The 22034-nt window shown below is 40.8% G+C and overlaps 2 protein-coding genes across 26 annotated transcripts in view; both read right to left on the bottom strand.

Annotated features, from left to right (window-relative positions):
* Window positions 1–1934: 1934 nt before the first annotated feature.
* Window positions 1935–6126, bottom strand: LOC120727911 (ras-related protein Rap-2b-like). The gene has a single exon (XM_040022549.1). The coding sequence runs from the start codon at window positions 4927–4929 to the stop codon at window positions 4381–4383; it is 549 nt and encodes a 182-aa protein (XP_039878483.1). The 5' UTR covers window positions 4930–6126; the 3' UTR covers window positions 1935–4380.
* A 2831-nt stretch (window positions 6127–8957) lies between these two features.
* The window catches only part of mbnl1 (muscleblind-like splicing regulator 1), a 40668-nt gene continuing 27591 nt past the window's right edge, over window positions 8958–22034 (bottom strand). For 5 of the 25 annotated variants that reach the window (XM_040022519.1, XM_040022517.1, XM_040022516.1 and 2 more), the window contains exons 3-12: window positions 20367–20582; window positions 19977–20195; window positions 18299–18538; window positions 17257–17310; window positions 15867–16020; window positions 14942–14977; window positions 14189–14280; window positions 13626–13670; window positions 12795–12866; window positions 8958–12612 (exon numbers count right to left, since the gene is read on the bottom strand). In XM_040022519.1, the coding sequence (XP_039878453.1) occupies window positions 12810–12866; window positions 13626–13670; window positions 14189–14280; window positions 14942–14977; window positions 15867–16020; window positions 17257–17310; window positions 18299–18538; window positions 19977–20195; window positions 20367–20582 (1113 nt within the window). In that variant the 3' untranslated portion in view covers window positions 8958–12612; window positions 12795–12809. The remainder of the gene's footprint in view (window positions 12613–12794; window positions 12867–13625; window positions 13671–14188; window positions 14281–14941; window positions 14978–15866; window positions 16021–17256; window positions 17311–18298; window positions 18539–19976; window positions 20196–20366; window positions 20583–22034) is intronic. The other 20 variants (XM_040022521.1, XM_040022524.1, XM_040022525.1 and 17 more) reach the window with 20 other exon arrangements.

The raw sequence follows: 22034 nt of genomic DNA, 5'->3' as shown, positions 1-22034 counted from the left end.
CCAGGCAGCTTGTGAAATTGAGGATGAAGAGTGTGCTTGTGCAACAGCAGTAAGAAATGGTGTCAGGGTTTAGGCAAACCTCCAGCTCTGGGTTGTACTTCAACAGCTGGAACAGTGTATTTGTTATTTTAGCTTTATATAATTTATACACGGTCAGATAAGCAAAAACAAATGTGATTTGACTGTGGCAACCTGTATTTGCAGCATTGTCAAGTTTCTGTTTCAGGCATTTATGCATAGTGGATTGTATAGTCCACCAGACTGATAAACCTGCCAGGTCATGTGACTAAATCCCTGCAGGTGTGTAACTAATCTGAGAATCATGGCAAGATGGGAAAACACCTCAGACTGATTGTCCCATTGTAACGCCACTAAAATCTGCCCCGTGTTAACTCGTTACTTCATCATCTGAGGTTTTACCATAACCACTGATCAGTGTGTACACAGCATATTGTTATAACTGGGATTGGTGCACTTAGTTGTAAGGTGCTTTATACTGTAGCTTAAAGACCCTGCAATAATACAAGAAAACCCCAACAATAATATGACCCCCTATGAGCAAGCTGGGAAGGAAACACTACCTTTTAACAGGAAGAAGCCTCCAGCAGAACCAGGCTCAGGGAGGGGCGGCCATCTGCCATCCATACACACTGGTCTTTAAGTTTGCACATTTACATAACATGTGGAACAATATGACCATGTTGGGCCTTTAAAATATTGGTGCTGTTCTGAGGAAAACTCTTCAACAGCTGTACATATGCTGCTTGTTTTATAAGTGCTTACAAACCAAGATGACTGTGACCCCTTGGATTCACTTAACATTGAGTACTTATTTTATACAGTGATTTCCAGCTGAAGAGTTAAACTCCAGCTTTTACATAAATGAAAGCGAGTAAAATGTCTGTTTCCATTAGACGTATAGAAGTATGAAGCTTTTACTTATATAATATATACTAATGACGTCCCTCTAACAGGCCGTGAGGGGCTTTAGCTGGAGTATTTTACACATATGAAAGAAATAAGAGAGTTAAATATGTGTAAGAAAATCACTTAGTAGTGATGCAAGGTATTACACTAAATCAGTCTGACTCCTCACCTTGGACTGATTTTTGTGTTGTTCTCTTTTAATATAAAAAAGTGAATATAGAAAAACCTGATGAAATTATTATCAGATTGATCTTAGTTGCCATTTTTACAGTAAGTTCACATTCTTTTGTGTTCCTGTTCTGATTGGCTGAATTGAGTCATAACTCATTTTAAAGCAACATTTTTACAGTCATTATTAAATAAAACATGAACCACTTATTTATAAATAATCACTGAGATGAACTGTTCGTAAACTTCAGAAGAACTACAGGACTGCATTTTGTGAATTATAAGTAAATGCTTTAGTGGCCCAGATTCTGATGACAGAGGAAGCAACAGCGGACAGTATGTATTTTTACAAAAGGGAACATTTTCTTTCAATAGAACCTGAATAGTGCAGTCACATTCTCAAATTTGTTTTCCTAATTTGACCATGAAGCTTTGTGGTTTCTGGACACTTATTACAACAGCTCATTGGGCAGACTGAGAAAGACTTACCAAATGTCAGTCTTGAGCATGTATGGTTGATTTAAGTTGGATACTGACACAAAAAGTGCTTACTGTCTTCCAGAACAAGAGATTCACAATACTGATGTGCAGCCGACAAATCTGCAGCAACTGTGTGATGCTCTCATGTCAACATGGACCATCTCTGAGCAATGGTTCGAGCAGTTTTTTGCCATGGAGAATTAAAGCCGTTCTGAAGGTAAAAGAGGGCCCATCCTAATCCTTGTAAAGTGTACCTAATAAAATACATAATCACACATTATATAAATACAAAGAAAGGTTACAGTTGTTTAACATGGAAAATAATAGTAGAAAAGCTTAAGAGGTGCAGCTAATGATTGTTTATACTGTAAATCAATATTTTATTGATATGTATAAAAATCCAAAAGCACTGAAAAATATGCTTGACAGATTCACTGACATCCTTAAATCACTTGCTTTGTGTGACCAACACAAAGCAACAAAACTGAAAGATATCCCCTTTGCACATCCCACTGAATCCCACGGTCACTGCGAGTTCCTTTTCAAATTGCTGTAAAATGTAAATAAAAGCACAATGCACTCATTTGCAAATCATTTAAACACTGTTATATGTGCAAATAGTACAAAGACAAGTTCTAAAATGTTGCACATACATATACGTATGTATGTATGTATGTATGTATGTGTGTGTGTGTGTTAGTTAAGTGATAGAAACAACAAAAAACTGGAAAAGCTGTGCGTTGGTAAAAGACTCTGAGAATCTGGAAAAAAAGAAACGTCTGCACGTGCGTCAGTTTTGGAAACAATTATTGAATGGCTGTTATTTTCAGGCCCGCAGGAGGCACTGCATTTTAATACAGAACATTCTGCAGCAGAAGCGACTGCGTGAGCTCAGAAACATGTTCTGAAATCCATCACCAGTGATTGTGGTAGGAGTATGGATGCCAAACCTGGCCTTCCTTTAGTCCAGACAAAACACCTGGCAGCATATAAAATAATATATGACAAAGTTGGCACTTAACTGCTTAATTCTCATATCAAGCAAGCACGATGAAACATTTTGTCTTCTCTGGTTGCCAAACACTTAAAAGTGTTAAAAAAGAAAAAGAAAAAAACAGAAAAGAAAGAGGTGATGCAACACAGTCACAACTTTTTTGTAACCAGCTGGCATCAAATTCCAAGTGGAAAATTATTGCTTTATCCACATAAAATTCAAATTCTGTTTCATTTGTCTTTGCTTTACTTTTAATTTACTTTTTTTTTTTTTTAAATGATTAGCAAATCATAGCATCGTGTTCTTATTTATTTTACAGCTCATCCTATACCCATTTCCGTGCACCACTACACAGTTCATATGTTATCAGTGATTTGTGATTATCAGTCGGTTGCTTATGGATTAATCAACTACCTGTTTCAGCCCTAAAGTTGTTTACAGTGAGAGTCAAATTGAAAACACCCCAAAAGTATAACGCATATACACATCCTCAGCACAGACGGGCACAGCACACAGCGTTACGTAAAATCTGTTTTGTATTACAAGTCTTCCAAACTGACAGCTGGATTGGCAGATTTGTCCAAAGAGAGAAATACAATTATGGTAAGTCAAAGAATGTCACATTTTAGAAAGGGAAAAAAACTAAACAAAACAGCTAGATAATACATACAGACATGGCTTCCATTCACTGAACCAGAATTGCAGTAGGTAAAGTTATTCTGTTGTTCTTCTTGGAGTAGTACCTCAAGAAACGGCCTGAATCTGACCCTTTGGACAGCAGGTCGAGGACAAGCGAAGCTTCCTTACAGTAAAGTAGGAAGAAGCGCCTCCCATTCTCAGCACAAGTGAAACTAGACTGTAAATTGAAAACTGCTAGAAAAGTTCTGATTGCCATCATGACTCACTGCAGAGGAAGTAGGGCTCATGAGTTGGCACAGTCACAGATTTCTTAGGAAGGCACTTGACACGGGGTCACGGCGTCCCCCATGCAGCGACAGCAATGCACTAAGGTCCTCGTTTGTGCACACTGGGGAGGGACACCGTCAGCTAAGTGCAAGTTCCACGATAAATCCACTTTCACCAAACCAGAGACAAGGGGGGGCGGGGAGAAAACAAATAAAAAAAAAATTTGCTGGCAAAAGAACTCCACCACAGTCCACGGCTTCAGTATTAGCGGGTGGGTCTGTGCCTCTGGGATCACTCTTTACTGTCTGGAGAGATAACGTGACATTGATTCGAGCAACCTGTCCAAGGCTTGAGTGGTGACTGATAATTTAATCAGATTTGTATTTTTTTTTTTTTTTACACTTTCAGGCCTTCCAAAAAACCAAAAGACCCTAAAGGTAAACAATCCCATTTAAGCCTAGGGATTTGGTGTAGTAGCCCCAAAACACAAGAACAACCAGTCTCCAAGACAGAAGACCCCAGCCCAGAAGATATAAACAGTACAACTGAAAAGAAGAAAAAACACAAAAATAACCAGAAATCACGTGTCTCTTAGGTTTCACAATAAGACATCCCCACTGAGGCACATTTCCAGAGAAGTGTCATATACAAAGCTATAAAAAAATCCCCAAACATTCAAGTACTTTTTCATGTAAACACTTTTCCAGAATATGATACATATTTGATTGTTGTCGTGGATTTTGTGTGTCTGTGTGTGTTTGTGTGCAACAATAAGACAACAGTGTGAGGAGAGAGAATACTTTTGCAAAAACAAAACAAAAAAGAAAGCCTGCAGGACAACTTTGAAAGCTCAAACAGCCCGGATGCACAGTTTCTGTTTGTTTGTTTGTTTGTTTGTTTGTCTTTTAGAGCACGACACATGAACAGCACTTGTCTCCACCGCTGGGGACATTTGTATAGTTCATCTGTCTGACTATCTCTGCAAACAGTTCGTCGACTGATCCTTTATTTTTGGCTGAAGTTTCCATAAACGGGCAGTTCCACTCTTGGGCCAGAGCCTTGCCCTCCCCGGAAGACACCTCTCTCTCCCCCTCCAGGTCCACCTTGTTTCCCACCAGGATCATGGGCACCCTCTCGTACCTCTTTACTCGGATGATCTGGTCTCTCATGGGCTTGATGTCCTGAAAGCTCTGCTGGTTCACCAGGCTGTAGACCAGAATAAAGCCCTGGCCGTTCTTGATGTACAGGTCTCGCATGGAGGCGAACTGCTCGGTCCCCGCCGTGTCCAGGATCTCCAGCACCGACGGGGACGAGTCCACCTCGATCTCCTTCCTGTAGAAATCCTCTATGGTGGGGTCGTACTTTTCGATGAAGGAGCCCGTCACGAACTGGACCGTGAGCGCGGATTTGCCGACTCCGCCCGACCCCAAAACAACCACTTTGTACTCCCTCATGGCCGCGGAGAGGTATATGTATATATATTCTTAAAAAAAGAAAAGGCAGACACCTCCTTTTCCGCGACGAAGCCTCCTCTCTCTGCCACCCGCTGGCCAGCCCCGATGTTTTCAAGCCGAGCAGGCTGAGAAGGCTGCCCTCTGGCTCGGATAGGATTCAAATCCCACGCCGGCAAATCGCCCTCTCGTGCGCTGTAAGGGCCGTGGAGCACGGATCCGGGGAGAATGGCCGCTCCTGGGCATCAGCGTGCTCAATTAAGACACATTTTTGATAGCGCTGTATTGTGCAACGGCGGCCGTGAAGCGTGATCGCTTCACTGCTCTTGCATGGCGTTTCCTGCCCACATCCTGAGCAGCGTCAAAAGCCGAGGCTTCAGTTCCGTTTTCTTAAAGGAGCCGACACCCTTCAGTCACAGCAATCAGATGACCAGACAGAACGATACTGCAGTCGTATGCACGTCTGTGGCCCGATCGGCGTGACCTCTGCCCTCATATTCATATTCACGGTCACTGCTCGCAGCTGTAGACTCTGTAATTATGTGTCTGGTAATGGGATTATCCAGTTAGTCGGTAATCGGTGCGCATATGTCAGTGTGCGCCATGTGCGCCACATGGGCATAGATACATAGTTAAATGATCACAAAGGAAATCCAGTAGCTTGCAAAGCACGAAACCTGAAACATAACAGGGCAGCAGGGAAGTGACGGAGTCACATCACTCAGTGCTGGCCCAGGGTGTTTGCATTGTATGCTTTGTGTGTTAAGTGTAGGTATTGCAAAGGGTGTAATTATACACCAACAAGCAGTATGCACAATGCAAGAGTTGTAACCACTTTGCATAGTTTATAGGGAACGCTGGCACCGTAATCACACAAAATAAAATAAAAACGACTAAAATAAAATGTCAATGTGCATATGGGGCTGCTAATGTGCTGCTAATCACAGTTATGCTGAAAAGTCAGTGTTTCTGTGTCCCCGCCCATTCTGTGATACACTGCAGAGCTGTGTGGCTCTTCTATGCACTTCAAAATTCCCACGTTTTCTTCCAGTTTTGTTTAAATAAATGCAAATGCAGGTGAATTATGTCATTTGTTGTTCCTCATCAGCTGCTATAACCTGAAAAGATCAAACCATCATGAGGATGTACGGTCATAGCAGGGGCGATTTTAGCCCATTTTGGGGGGTGTTTCAGCACCCCCAAAATGAATCAAAGCACCCCCAAAGATTTCTTACCTTTCTGACAATATTTGCTGTTTGTGTGACACACTACTAAAAATATAAAAAGCAGACAGTACTTGGTTGAGACGTAACATTTTAACAACAAAAGTATAGATATCCCCCCCTCTCCCAAAATGGTTTGTTCCAGCTCAGCTCTCCCCTGCTCTGGCTCTGGCGCCGTTGCTGCCAGAGCGACGTTGGCTGAGACACAGTGGAGCAGAAGTTTAAGTGCCTGGCTTAAAACAGGACATATTAGCTGCATTTAACCTTCAGTTACTCTTTATATAGTTAGGTTGGAGTCACACCATGTTTCTTTTTAGCTGAAAAACATTACACCCAGGTAACCTAAACATGTGTTTTCCGACAATATTTGCTATCCCTACAATCCGTCCTGCTCTGTAGTAAAATCAGCGACATCTGACCGCCCTGTTGCTCCCATTGAACTTTATACAGCCTATTTAAAATCTAAAACTTAAAATTGTTTTAGCCTACTGTTGTTGCCACTGTCCTGTTTGAAATGGAATGAGAGAAGCTGCTTATTTTGTCATATGTGCCGATATTAAACCCAGGAGCCACATTCAGGTAAACTTGTAAGAACAAATGATCCGTCAATCAAGAATAATGTTGGATCAGTGTTTCAATATTTATATATTTTATTAGATGTTCATGTGGTTTGGTTATTTGCCTTTTGGTTGAAAGTACACTGAGAGAGGACTTTTTTATTAGTGATCTTAATAATATTTTTTTTCATATTAATGTAATTTTTTTTTAAATCTAATTGATTATAATCTATTTGTGTATGATTGTGAGTCCAAAGAGGGAGAGAGGAAAGAGGGGAACGTGAGGAGAAAGTACAAGGTCAGGAAGAACCAGGTAAGGAAACAGAGAGGGAACAGTGACAGGCACAACAGAAACTGTTAAACTGCTTGAGATACTTGACCACCAAAAGTGATAGACAGATTTGCCAACCTCAAGGTGAGGCCACATAGGTTAAAATAAAAGAAAAAAAATCTGCAGAACCATAGTAGTATCTGCAGTAAAGATCTTTTCATACATTGTATACATTGTACCATAGGAAAAGTTGCCTCCATTATTATAATTTTTTTTATCAATATTTTGTACATTTGTACATTTCAAGGACTCTATTTTTGGAGTGTATTTTTATATATCTGTATTGTATTATACATACACATTAAAAGTGAACCTCTGTCCAAAAAATGCACTCAATTTACTTCTCATTTACTATGAGCATCATTTCCCCCCAGTAATTAAGGTTAGGATATGTATTTTTTTTAAAAAATTCCAATCCATTCTTCATTTGCAGCATTTAAATAACCTTGATCAGATTTGATGGTTTTGTTACAGACTTTTAAAAAAGTGTTTTGCTTTTCTTTTACAAATGTGGGGATTCAATTGTGTTAAAATGTACAAAACAGTGATGTCATGTTTTGTGACGAGGACCCAGGCACAGAGAGACTTGATGAATTTAAGAATCTTATGATTTAATAAAGAAATTTGCAGACTTGCACAGAGATTGTAAAATTATGATGACTGATAACAGAAACGAAGACAACGGAGGACGAGGACAGGGAGGAACAGGGGTTTAAATGCACCAAGGAGACAGTCAGAGAGAACTCAGGACAACTGGAGACATTTAAGGATGCAGGGACTGACAGAGACAGGGAAGAAGTCTCATCGAGACGAGTAAAGTTTATCTTGCCTGGCTGGGCAGTGCTCAGCACCCCCAAAGCTCTGATCCTAGAATCGCCCCTGGGTCATAGGAAGTACAAATCACACAACACTGTTTTTAAAGCCTAAATCAACATAAATAAGACACATATGTTCAGATAGAAACCCTTAGACTGTCCACAGTTACATAAAAAACCCATCTCGCTCTCTGTTGGGTAACTTATGTAATGTGAAACTGTTTTGGGCTCCTGTTGATACCAATTCCTCCTGCTGTCTGCTTCTGAGTGCACAATGACCACAAGTTAGACCCTTGGACAAATTCAGGGAATACTGACTTACATGCTGGCTACAGTAGTGCAGGTCTTAGTGGGGTTTCCCGGATAATTTGCACAGAAACCAAAAAACTGATAACTCTTATGCACCAATAAGGTGTCTGTGAGCCCAGAGTTGGAACCTCTGACCGCATCAGTGGCTGAGGGGCTACTACAAGTCCACCATTGATAGATAGATGGAGCTCATAGAACCTATCCACATCCAACTTCCCCCATTTGCTTTCAAACCTGTCCAAATACAGGCTACTTCTTGAAAGTCTAAGAGGAAGCAGGAAAGCTGTGCACCAGCTCTGTGTTAGCTGCAAGGTATCTGACATGCGGAACACAGCAGGGCTAACTATGGTGAGATTTAAATTATAAAGTGTGCAAACATCTTCCTTTTAGGTGCTCGTGGTGTGCAATTTACACACACTCACTCTCCCTAGGAAGGGAACTACATGCACTAGGAAGCACAGGTCTTTATGTGAGATTATATAGGTGTCATTCAAAAGCACCACTATCATTTCTGACCCAGATAATACACGCAATCTCATGAAAATCGCCTTGAGCACAATTAATGCAACCTTCAACATGTCATATATTGCTCTCCACGGAGCTGCTCCAGAATTGTTATCTTGATTGCCTGAACCCTTGAGAAGAAGACAGCTGTAATGACTATAAGCTGTCCTCTTCACCTAAGAAATCCCTGCTAAAAGTGAAATCAGATGATGAGTTGATTTGATTTTGCATCACTTGAAATTTCCACCTTTGTGGCATTCACTCACATCGATGCAGAGAACCACACAGAGGGTTGCGTGAGCAAATCAAATATTGTTTTATTCAGATTTTTTTTTTCCATCCATACAGCAAGAGTCAATTAACAATAAAATGTGCATAAACAAATATGAAGACAGAATAGTACATTATTGTGTGGCAACTGTTAGCAAATACATAACTGGGTGGGTGCACTTACAAGTAAAAAGCAGTCAAAGCGTACATGTGCGCCCAGCAGGGAAGCGAGACCTCGGTTGCAGCCTGAAGACTGAACGTGTGGTTTGGAGAAAATGGTGCTTTGGTTCTGTAGCAACTATACAAAGCAGCCTCGAGTCAGAAACACATCTGATGTTGTCTGGCGACTGTTACATTCATTTTTTTAAAGACTAAATTTGCCAAATAAGCATTTGGTGTGATGAGCCTTCACCTGCTGAGTGCACAGCTATAAGAGCAGGAACAACTGCCCCGTGAGTCAGCGTGGACTGTAATTATACGGCTATGAGAATGTATCCGGGGGGTGGATGAGTGCTAATGTTTTCTCATTCTTTAAATAACAAGTTTGCTTGGAAAATATTTTATTTTAATCACACAAGAGTAAGATGACTTGTTCTAAAGTATCACTTCTTCCCACTGTGGATGTTATCTACTGCATGGATAATTTGAAAAACAAAGAACAAATGTTGTGTATTCTGTAGTCTGAAGGTGTTATCTTATTACCTTACATATCTATCTTTTGTTTACGTGTTTGTACTTTTACATGCAGTCAAATCAAACTATAATAGAATACACATTTTTGACAGGTTCATGTATCAGCTGTACCATGGGAGCAGCAATACTGCGTGACCAAGTCCAACAAATGGTATATGAATGTTACTGGATATGTCATCCTACAAGAGGGGTGGAGTTAGCATGATATGGGGATATCTACTCCCCTACAACATTCCCTGGCAATACTAGCCACTTATAAAATAAGACAAAAAGCGCATAGCTTTCTCTGAATGCATTGGCCAAGAAACTAGTGCCCTTCTTTGCAAGCATTTTTTTTTCTTTTAGCTGGTCTTCTAATTTAAGAATTTAAATTAATCTAACAAAATTCCTTATAATTATAGATCTTTTTTTATTCAAAATAATATCTCAATATGATACACATTTTTTTCTCTGTTCATTTGACTATATACAGAAGTGCAAAAAGACAACCTTCGTCCCTTAGGTTCGAACTCATAATCTGCAGCATTTCTGATTCCTCGGGAAAACAGACGCCTCTGCTTCCTCGCTCCTAATCTCGCTATCTATCGAACATCCGAACACCCGTCAAATCTCAATGCTCGTTTTGGCCTGACATTCAGGGCAAACTTAAGAAATATTCAAACAAAAACAAAATTACATATCTCTTTGAAATGGATACAGTAGAAAATAATTTTTACTCTAAAACATGGACAGTCTGAATTTCAGTACAATATAGTATTTTCAAACATGATCTCGACATGTTACAAGGAAAAATTTAAGTTGGTTAAAATAGTTTTTGTGTGTGTGTGTGTTTGTGTTTGATTTTTTTGTTGTTTTTTTTCTTGTTAAACTCAGAGACCGCTGCTGTGCAGCAAATCAATTGATCTCGTTCCTCGTATCAAAAAGTCTTCTCATCAACAACAACAACAAAAAATTAACTGACAATGTAACACAACTGAAAAAGACATCCAGCTATATGAATGAAGTGAATATTTAAAACTAACACATTATCATTTATATGGTTTGAAAAAAGTTATGAATGTCATTCTACCTCAACATCTACAACGGCTATATCAATGTTGTCAAGTAATATATAGTAAGGCAAAAACAAAACAACAAAAAAAAGAAAAATAATCTAAAACTACATACATCAAATAGATTCAAATTCTTAAGTAGTACATAACACATAAGTTCAATGAAATTTAAGAGAGTAATTGTTATTGTTACAGAGCGAGAGAGAGAGAAAAAAAGATCATAAGCGGCATGTGAGAGAACTATAAAACATCATTGGTGTTCTTTACCTGCACGGTGATTGAGAGTACATTTGATTGGGCGAGGACCCATTAACTGTAATCTAAGGCTTTGTTAGGTACATTACAATCGGTAAAGACACGCTGCTGTGAAAAACATAAATCAAGACACATGAATGAAAGATGATAAACCTTTTTCCTTAATTGTTTCAGCCTCTGCAGAGATGTCTCTGTATTCACCCACTGTGGATAAGTTTGAGAGAAAAAAAACAAACTGTGCTTTGGTTTCCATAGTCAGATCTATGCGTGGATGAAAACCTTTGTGTTTTTGCATGAGATACAAGGCAAACGTTTGAACGTGTTGTACTTCCTCAGAAAATCAAAAATGAAAGTTCACTTGGGATGGGATGTGAAATTAAAATATGGCGACTGGACAAATAATCGTTCAAGTGCACATGTGGTTTAAATGACCTACTAGACCTTTGGGCTTGTTGTTTAAAGTTCGCATCCACACATGGCTCAACAGTGCTTCTTGGGAGACACAGTTTAAGAGCTGCTCCTCTTTACAAGAGGGGGAAACACGGTAACGCAATGTCAATTGAAGCTACACCCTCTACTTTGCCAGGCTTTAGAGTCAATGGACTTGTCCAGCGACTTAATTCCAAGAAGGAAAAACAACACTAGTCTATGAAAAAGAGTTATGACAAACTTTAGAAAAACCCTCCATTACTGATTCTAAACAAACAAAAAGGAACAAAAAAAACATCAAATACCAAACAAATTGATTTGGCAAGAAACCCACTTCTAAAACTGATTAATTTGAGAAAAGAAAAAGTTAAAAAACACTCACAATGGAGATTTTTAAAAACAAAACAATACAAAAAAAGAAAAAAAAAAAGAGCCATACAAAACTTTTACCTTCGGTAAACAAATAACACTGCTGAGATAACACTCTGGTTTTAGCTGTATGGCCTTTATAGCACATAACGAGGTGAGAAAAGCTAGCCTGGCTGTGCTTTCAAGGTACACAGGTATGTTGGTTTACCCAGAACATTCATATGTCCAAGACCCTCATGTCAACATCTAGTTTCACTAGTAGCTGTAAAAACACAATACTGTACATGCCTAATTCATTTGGCGAATAAAATCCTGTTAAAATCATTGTGCCTTTCAGATTTCAATTCAAATTCAAGGTGCATGTTTGCATTACTCTTGTAAACGCTGAAATATGGCTATCAATTAAAAAAAATGAAAAATAATAATAATAATAAAGCAGAACAAATAAAAAAGGAAAGGAAATCTTGGTCTACTATTGTACCAGCACTTGATGTCGTCTCATGTAACAACGCTCTTGACCTTCTGTGCATGCGGTAATAATAATAATAATAACTAGAAGAAACTGAGTGCTATGATTCAATCCGACACAGAGGTATCATGTGAACGTTTCCCCCACAGAGGGGGGGAGAGAGACACGCCGACCCTGGCAACAAGATATGCTCTTCTCTCAGCTGGATGTTGAATTTGACAGCAAATTCTTCTTGACATTGATATGTGGGAAGATGGCACAGATCATGTGTTGTACCCTTGATGTTTTCACGTGTGATGAGACGTGGCAGACCCTCCTTGTCCCACTGCTTGACATTCTGAAGGTTATGTACATAAAGGCTGAACTCTTTTTTTTTTGGCTTGGACGGTGCCAGCACACATTCATTTGATCTGCAAGAGACGGTGGATTTAGCTTAAATCAAACTGATGGTAAAATGTGGTTAGAAGCTCTGTGCGCATACAAATTCAAGGGAAACTTGAAGCAGATAATATGAGTCACACAAATGGAGAAAAAAAAAACCAAACAACTTGTGATGAATAGAGAAAATGTGAGGGTTGAAATAGGAACTCACTGTTCTTGAGAGGAACTACATCTGAGTCAAGTACTTGTGACTACTCAGATGATCTGCAGATATTATTGGAATCTGGGGATAGAACAACAGACAAGAGATCAAATGAAGGATGTTGACGCGAAAACGGACAAAGCTGAGGCTGGCCGGCGCAAATAAGTACAGATCAACATATTTTAACATCATCTCCTCGCATTAAGATGAAGTTATTGCTGGAAAAAACAAAGAGACAAATATGACAAGCTGGGGAAAAAAAAGCAATTTGGCTACAGTTGTGGCACAACTGATGCAGACACTTCTGGATAGCAGGGAGAGAGGAGGAGTAAAAGGAAGGGAGACACGAGGTGGGAGTTTGGGGCGGGGGAGGTGGATGGGAAACTGTCAGTAAGGTGGCTTCCCCCATGCAAATCTAAGTCCTCCATGTTGTTGACCTGCACGCCTCGGTAAAATGCATAAAACTAGTCCAGGATGAAGAACAGCTGCATAATGGTTCATCTCGACTGTTCATCAATCCTGTTTAATGGAAACCTATGATTATGCAATGCAGCTTGCTGCTTACAAAAAAACGCCTCCAACAGAACTGAACTTAAACACGCAGCAAGTCATCTTACAGACTGATTTTATAACTTTTTTTTCCTGACATTAATAATGAGTATGTCCAGCTTTTTAACACAAAGAATATGGTAAAGCTTTGCTTTACGTGCTGGAAGAAGCAGCAGAAAAAAAAGAGAGGGAAAAAAAAAGCAAAGCACCAAAGGGCACAGATAGCAACTATTGCACAAGCTGTGCAAATGGCTCTAAAAATGTGGGGAAAAAACACTGCCTCATACATACCAATTGCATGTATTCGTTGGAAGTCAACTTTGATAAGGAAGAGTCCTCAAAATGGGAAAGGACAAAAATCGAGGTTACAATGAGGACACACATTAAAATACAATACAGCATGTTTTTGTTGTTGTTGTTTTTGTTTGCTCTTTTTAAACACAGGTATATAATCTAAGAAAAAGAGTTATAGTTAAAATGGACAAGTACTACTAGTTTATAGCACTGCTTGTGTTCACAAAACTTTATGTTGGACTGTAGTGTAGGCCAACAAGAGGGAGTCCTGCTGTTTACCCAACCCTTGCATTAACACACAAGCATTCCCAGATTATCCATGTGCACTGAGATAGATAGATAGATAGATAGATAGATAGATAGATAGATAGATAGATAGATAGATAGATAGATAGATAGATAGATAGATAGATAGATAGATAGATAGATAGATAGATAGATAGATAGATAGATAGATAGATAGATAGATAGATAGATAGATAGATAGATAGATAGATAGATAGATAGATAGATAGATAGATAGGGAGAGAGAGAGAGACTGAGGAGGTAGAGGTGCAAACCTGATTGGTGGAGGCAGTTGCGAAGGGAACGCTTGTGGCAGATGTGGTGGCTGCAGACACAGTGGCTGGAGTACCACCGTGCATCATGGGAACTTTTTTGGAGGGAAAATCATGTAAGCAAAAAATATACAGGAGGAGCAGTGTAGCCACATACACACCAGGCAAATGAGGGAAGGAGAAGGAGAGAGAGAGGAGGTCAGAGAAGGGTTCGATTTAACTGGTTCCCTTTCTTCCCTCTGCCAGCACTGATAAGGATCAAACAGTCTGAGATCGCAGTCTGGCAGCAGCAACTTACTTCCATATTTGCATGTAATAATAGTAAACTGCTGCTGTACTCTTCCAGTAAAGAAAAACAAAAACTAGAATGTGGCAGAGGGAGACAAAGGTCACCACTCTAACAAACCCCCCTCAGTTTTGTTTAATGTTTTCAAAGGGTTTCTACAGGTGTCAGGTTAAACCAGCCAAAAGCCAAGTTTAGAACGAGCATGAGGACAAGTGTGGTCGAGCAATATATACGGCAGAGAGGTCAAAATAACGAAGCTCAGTTAAACCATGAGGATGTTTTTATACATGAAATAAACAACATTTATATAAAACATTATTTGCCTTTGCCTCAAATCACGTAACCAAAGGACTGACTCTCAGGTCACCAAACAAAAATGCTTACAAATTGTCTATGAACACAACAAAGTACATTTCACTAAAACTGCGACTCAAACAAACAACAACTAAAGAAGGAAAGCCGGGACCTACCAACGCTGGCTGCAGGTGTCATGCACAATATTGAGCCTGTCCATCATGCAGTGCAACAGGAAGTGGATTGGATAGGGAAGAGAAATCAAAACAGCCCATCACAAGGTTCATTAGAGTGAAGGGAGAGATAACGTGGGGGAAAAAAAGGTTAATATCTCTTGGACACAGACATCAGTGATTGGAAAAGGTGAAGAGGTAAACTCATCATCAGAAAACCAGTTAATTAAGTGAATCTACAGTTTCATCTTTGGTGTGAATGACAGAGTGAGAGCAGGGCTATGAGTGTAACTACAGAGCATTAAACATTACGTACATACTCTAAAAAGAAGTGAGAGGAACAGCAGATGTGTGCAGAAGCCAGACTCTTCAAACTGGTGTTTGTTACCAGATACCATTACCCAGCCCCATTCATCCCAGCCCAAGCCGAAGCCCCTCATCGAAATATGAGTGATCACACCGTGAAAAGTCTAACAACCTACTAAAAAAAAAAACTAAACTAATACAAATTATTTGGATTACTAGTATTCATACCTATCATCCTGGGCCTGCATTTAATATGGGGTGAAGGTAGCTATAAAGAATTATATTAAGGCAATTAGTTGACAGATTGAAATAGTGACCCATTTTAATACCTACTGGCCATGCAAAGCCGGACAAAGCATAAAGCACATTTTTTCAAAGCTCTCTTTTAACACTGAAATACACACATGCAATCCCTGCAAGCCTAGATTAAAATCTAGAGTTATCACTTGCCTATTTTTTTTTTTTTTTTATAAATCCCTCTTTATAAAAGAAAAACAAAATCTGCTCTGTACTGCAATCTACCACTCTGTCCAACCCCAGCCAAGCAGGAGCCAGGTTAGACTGATCCAGGCATCCACTCAGTTGGTAAGAGCACTCGTTGTGGTCGCTTTGGGAGCCATACCTGATGGGAGGAAAGCAGCCTGCTGCTGAAACTGCATGCTGGCCAGGGCCTGTTGGTACTGGAGCATGCCGGTGTTAAACACGGCAGAGGCCCCGTTGGCCTTCTCCAGGGCTGCCCGCTTTGGCAGGGGAGCCATGACACTAGGGGCGATGCCCTGCCCATCCAGAAGGAGGGAGGTCAGTGAAAAGGAAAATAAAAAAGCCAGAGAGAGACAGAGGTAAAAAAAAAAAAAAAAAAGAGGAAAAAGTAAGACAGAGAGAGAGAAAGAGAGAGAGAGGGTGTGTTGAAAGAGGCAAAAACAGGAAAGAAAACAAAAGAAGGTACATACGTTAGAGGACATCCGAGGAGCACTGTTACAACATCCTTGTGTGTACAACAATAACAATATCATTATATCATCAGTAGCAAGCAAGCAGCAGTCTGACACAAGTACTACACAAGCAGGAGCATGGTGCCTACTGGAGCTACAAGCTAACAAGCATTCATATGTTCATTACATTGGATTGTTAACTCTGCAGTCTTAAGGCTGACTAAGTGCAACATAAGCAAGCATTAACTATTAAAACAATAAGGCTGCTAACAAGTGGTGTAACAGGTAAGAAGCACAGAGAAAAGGGAGGCTGCACTGCTAGCTCCATGATAAACTGTGTAAGCGTGTTTAAGTGATGGTTCACTCGCAGACAAAAACGTCAAAAATGGTCTTAGGCCAAGGGACGTAACTCAGAAAGCGGATCCCTGCTGTTTAAAAACCATGAGTGCTCTCGCGTGCGGGCTTCATCTTGGCTTGAGGCCATTCTTGAGGTCTGAATATCCGTGACAACATTTGGTGATGGAGTGAACTATCATTTGAACTGTAATAATCTGTTACGGTGGGATCACTCCTGTATGGTTTTAAAGGCTTTCCCTCTTAGCCCGCTCACCACCACCACCATCACCACCCCCACCCTTATCCATCTGACATGCACTAGCGACACAGACATGCACACATTTGATTGAGCTGCTCCACAACACTGAACACTGACTTAAGACGTTACACTGAAGCCATGCCACCGTTTATAGAAATTCTACTTCCTTAGCCCTCACTGACTGTTGTTAGAAAAGCTACGGGTGATGAACTGATTGTGGCTCCGAGAAAAATGACACATTTAGACTTAGTGCTCGAGGTGATCTGTACAAGAAGAAAAGCTGTTTTGGATGCGACCGTTGGGTTTTTTTTGTAACCCCGGAAAGCCACAATCACTTTATCACAGCCAATCATGACAGATCAACAAGAGGAAAAGACAGACATTGCACTGAGACAACAACAACAGAAATAGCTAGGTATCATTGGTTAAAACACTGCGCTACAACAAAGCCACATGCCAAGCTAAAAGGTGAAAGGTCATAGTACCAGGTCAAAGGTTGCGTCGAGGGGTCGCTTCAGTGATTTGACAGCCGACTGAGTCTTAATTAGCAGGCAGCGAGCACATGATGGCAATGGGCCAATGGGGTTCAAGCGCATTAACATAAACCAGCAAGCAGAGGTGCATCATGGGGGCAGCAGTGCAGTTTGGGTATAGGTGAGAAAAACAAAAACAAATAAAAAAACAAATCATTGGAATGCAAATATACAAGGGGATAACAGGACTAAGGCATGCACAGTGTGGACACTAGCTCTACTGCTCGACAGTTAAATGATCATCAGGAATCGATGACAGCTACTCATCTACATTAGTCATTGTCACACAGAGATGGATGAATATAGCGAGGAGAAAAATTATTCAACCATTACTGTAAGCGATTCTCAGTGACTGAACAGGAAATCATATGGAAGCACATATTCACAGGTTTCCATTTCACTGTGCACATCATAGTCAGGTTCACATTGCAACGCTTCACCCCGAGCTTTCTGTTTCGCTACGTCAATAAAAGCATGTAGAAAACACTTTGATCAGCACTATTATTCACCCGTGCTGTTACTGTAAGACAGGACTGAAAGCACAATGAATCCTTTATAATAATGTCAAGAGGAAGAGAAGTTATAGGTAAGGAAGCACAGAAACAATGGAGTCACAATTAAGGCCAGGCCATCAGTGACAGAGAGAGAGAGAGGAACTGGACTCTCTACTCGTGTTCTGCGATGATAGAAAAAGGAACAACAATCAAAAAAAGGCTTAGCATGGGAATAACGAAGCTACTAATGCACTATTGTCCGATCCTTCTTCTTATCATCCAGATATGAGCAGGTTTCACCTACATGAACATGCAGACCTTTAAGGTTGGCCTGGCAAAAGCAGAACTGAGAACGCTACATTATACCAACCAGGAAGGTTAAGCAAGTTGAGTACGAAACACAGAACACATCTGCTCTACAGTCGCTAACCCTAACATAAATATAAAGCCAGTTGTGTGGGTGGTAAATGAGTGTGCGCACGCTTCTGCAGACTGCTCACCATGGCTGCGGCGGCTGTGGCCTGGTTCACCTGGTGCTGGGCAGCCTTTATTTTGGCCTGCAGGTGAGCCGGCGGGTGGAAGTACTTGCACTTTTCTCGGGAGCACCGACCCTTGATGTAGTCCATGCATACAGTGACGGTGTTGTCGTTGGTGTCGATCATAGTGCTGTCTGCGGGGTGAGCGAAGCGACAGTCGTTCTCCCCCCGAGAGCAGTTGCCCCTTTGATACTCCCGACAGACCTACAGACAAATGGGATGAGGCGAATGATAACGTGCAGGCTCCATGTCCAAATTCACCACCGCGGGAGAAAACGTTGTACAGAATATTTACATGAGATTTCTTTATTTATTTTTCATTTAAACCTTATTTAACCAGGAAAAATAAGACCTTTGAGATAAAAAAATCTATTTTACAAGAGTGTCCCAGCTAAGAAAAGGCTCAGTCCAACAATAAGTCGCATAAAAAACTAAAACACACACATCTGCCAAATCCACCCAGGCAAAAAATAAAACTAAAACACAAAAACAACCAAAATCTATAAAGTTCACTGTCAATAAAAATGATGACCTTAGTAAAAGTAATAGTCTATGTCCAGTTCACTTAAAATTGCCTTAAATTCAGATTTGCACAGAACACAGAAAAAAAATCCTGTTTTATGCACTCAAATCTCAAATATTAATATTATAATACAAATGGAAGTGATTTTATCTAAACCAGTTAACCCGTGAAATTCTTTCAGCCTGTGCTGAGCCTTCCTCTATCCAACATCACAAGATATATCTGGATACTTCCTGTTCAACTATTAGTGAGATCCTGTAATGCATTCAGAAAGGTCCACACTATGTTGAACCATTTCTACATTAACACAAATACATATAATCTCATAATACATTTTATCCCCTATACACAGCTATGTGTTGCATCTCAGACATTTGTAAGTACGAGAGACACCAGAGGGCAGCACTTTCTTTTAAATTAGGCACACATAACGGCTGTTGCTTTCCTGACATCAAGTCTGCCTTACTCCTGTGAGCGTTTCAGCAGTGTGTGACTGAACATGCTTTATACCGCGCTATGCTACTTTTGTGACATGATGCTATTAAACACGCAAAACTGCTATTTTAAATGGTGGCTGTGTGATACTGACACATAAAAGGTTCTATTTAACGACAACATGACAAAAGTGTAATTTTAGTGCGGTTTGTATACGTTGAGCGCTGATTATAGCTTCAGCACTCTCTTCTAAATAACACGCCTCTGTTGTTATGCTCGTCTTGTGCCATTGTGTGAAACGCAATGAGCGAAAGCACCATCTCCACGGGAACTTAATTGAGATGCAGTTCATCAGGATTATACGAGTGATAAACCGATGACATTTCATCACAGTTTATCAACCTGTTTTTTATTTTCTTTCAGTTTGGTTTCTACTTTGCATAATTGCACCAGCTATTATAATTCAATTCCGTTTCAGAAACTGTTTATGCAAATCAAGTAAGGGCACCATTATTCTTATGCTTGTTAAGCTGCTTGCCATCAATATCTGTCTTGTTTACAGGCTCATTATCATTGAGGTTAACTCTACTCTGACTAACAAAGAGATACACCACGAGGAAGAGTTTGTAATGGAAAGTTTTTCATAGAAGAGATGAGATCACACTCAGTCAGTTTGTGTTTTACCTCAAGTCTGTCTGTTCTCAGCAGTTTCTGGGCTGCAGCGGCAGCGTTGGGGACTTGGCTGACTGCAGGGCTGGAGGCCATGAGGACAGGGGTGCTGGGCAGGATCTCTGGAGGCATCAGGCTTGGTGACACAGGGCTTAAGTAGGGATTAAAGGCTGCAGCTGCAGCTGCTGCTGCGCTTGCATTGGTGGCCAGGCCTGGTGTCACCGAGAACATCGGCTGGAGCAAAACAAAATAAAGGCAGAGGAATTAAAGGACAGCGGGGAGCGCAAACTGCGAGCTTTCCGTAAAGACACGCACTGACATGAAGGGGACTCAAAAGACGGGAAAGAGCCACGCAGACAAGAAGGAGCCATATATGTGTGAGCTTTTACATGTACGTAATCTCACCGTGGGCAGTAGCTGTGGTGTGTTCATACGTGTGTGTCCTCTCACCATAGGTGGTAGCTGCGTGCCAGGCATCATGGCATTGGCGAGCTGCATCTGTTGGGCGAGCATGGCCATATTCTTCTGCTGGATCAGATTGTTCCTGCCATTGATCTCCAGTTGGGTCTTTAGATGGGGAGGAGGGTGCAGGTACTTGCAATTCTCCCTGGAACAACGGCCCTGAGAGGAGTGGAGAGAAGTGACAGCATTTAACGCCAGATTCAGAAAGATGCTTATATGGCAACAGGGTAGAGACAAACATTATTAACTTTATATTGACTTTAAATTGATCAGCTGGAGTAGTTTGCCTGTGCCAAAAATTCGCAGATTTCAGCGTTTTAAGGTTTATGGCAACGTTCTTTTATTGGATTTGACGCTGATTTACATCAACAGTTATTGGTGCCTAATGTCTTGGCAGCTACCAAACTGGCCGTTATAAAATTTGTATAGACATCCATAGTCTTGAGTAACAACTGTGAGGATCGCCAGCTCCTGTACGATTGTCACGATGCCAAGGTTTACCCAGGTAATTGGCCTAACAACCAAATACCTGCTAAACTAATGTCATTCCTAACACTCTCGGCTTGGTGAGGGTGCTAAACATTATATCAGCATTACTTCAAGGCTTGGCAGACTAAAAAAAAACAAAAAACCGCTCATTATTCACAAGGGGTCACCACAGCAGCATGGTGTGTTTGATTTGGCAGAATCTTTCAATCCAGACACCCTAAAGGGATTTGTGTCTCCTCGTAGATCTAAACAAGCTTTCACTTGTAAACCTTGTAAACCACTACACTGCGCACCACCTTTTGCATGTAACAATAAAATATGAAAAATGAACACATGGTGCATGTTCAATCTAGTGAAATCCTGCATCCTTGTTTATAGCTACTTCAACGTCAGACACTCAGTTTCACATTGGGTCTGGGCTGAGTCTATCACTAATTGTTAACAGCTTGCTATTTCTGCCAGTCCCAGCTGGGACATGTGTGTATGTGTACACTAGCCCCAGGAGGTCAACTGATGCTGCGCTGCTTTTCTCCAGACATCCAGCTTGGCTACATGTCTAAACGGTGCTAAAAATACCGTCCACTCATATGATCTGTCTATATTATATCAGCAGTCATCCGGAGGTCACGCTTCAAAGCCTCTGAATAATAATCTAAGACAGGGATCCCTTTCTGCTGCCTGTTGCGAGTATCCAATTATATATTCAGTCTGGAGAGGAGTAGTCTAGGAAAAGGTTTGACACACTCAAGCGCATTCTTGTGCAGGCAAGAATGCATATGCATTAATGCATGCACATTGGAGTCAGGTTCCTCTAACAGGTGGCAGATGTATGTCACGCAAACATGAGAGCGCGCACACAAAACACGTCCGCAGTTTAGGAAAGGCGCGTATTTCCTTTCAGCTCTGCGGTACAGCTGATCTGACTGTGCTCTCCCTCGCTGACAGAGCTGACTCCACCGGGATTCATTTCTATACTCTGTCATGACTTCATCTCACTTTTCCATCTCCTTTGCTTTCACTGACACTGGAGCACCGGACAGGTGCAAAGGAAACAGGAAGGAGCACTGAGGGGAAATTTAATGGCAGGGGGTCCTTTTGAAGGTATTTTGTTGTATCCACTTG

Source organism: Simochromis diagramma, unplaced genomic scaffold, assembly GCF_900408965.1.
Source record: "Simochromis diagramma unplaced genomic scaffold, fSimDia1.1 OVJJ01000205.1, whole genome shotgun sequence".
NCBI lineage: Eukaryota > Metazoa > Chordata > Actinopteri > Cichliformes > Cichlidae > Simochromis > Simochromis diagramma.
Note: the sequence above shows the minus strand (reverse complement) of the source record. Positions and strands in the feature narration are given on the sequence as shown.

Excerpts from the sequence above, each read along its gene's own strand:
- LOC120727911 (XM_040022549.1), bottom strand. The coding sequence starts at position 4,929 with ATGAGGGAGTACAAAGTGGTTGTTTTGGGGTCGGGCGGAGTCGGCAAA.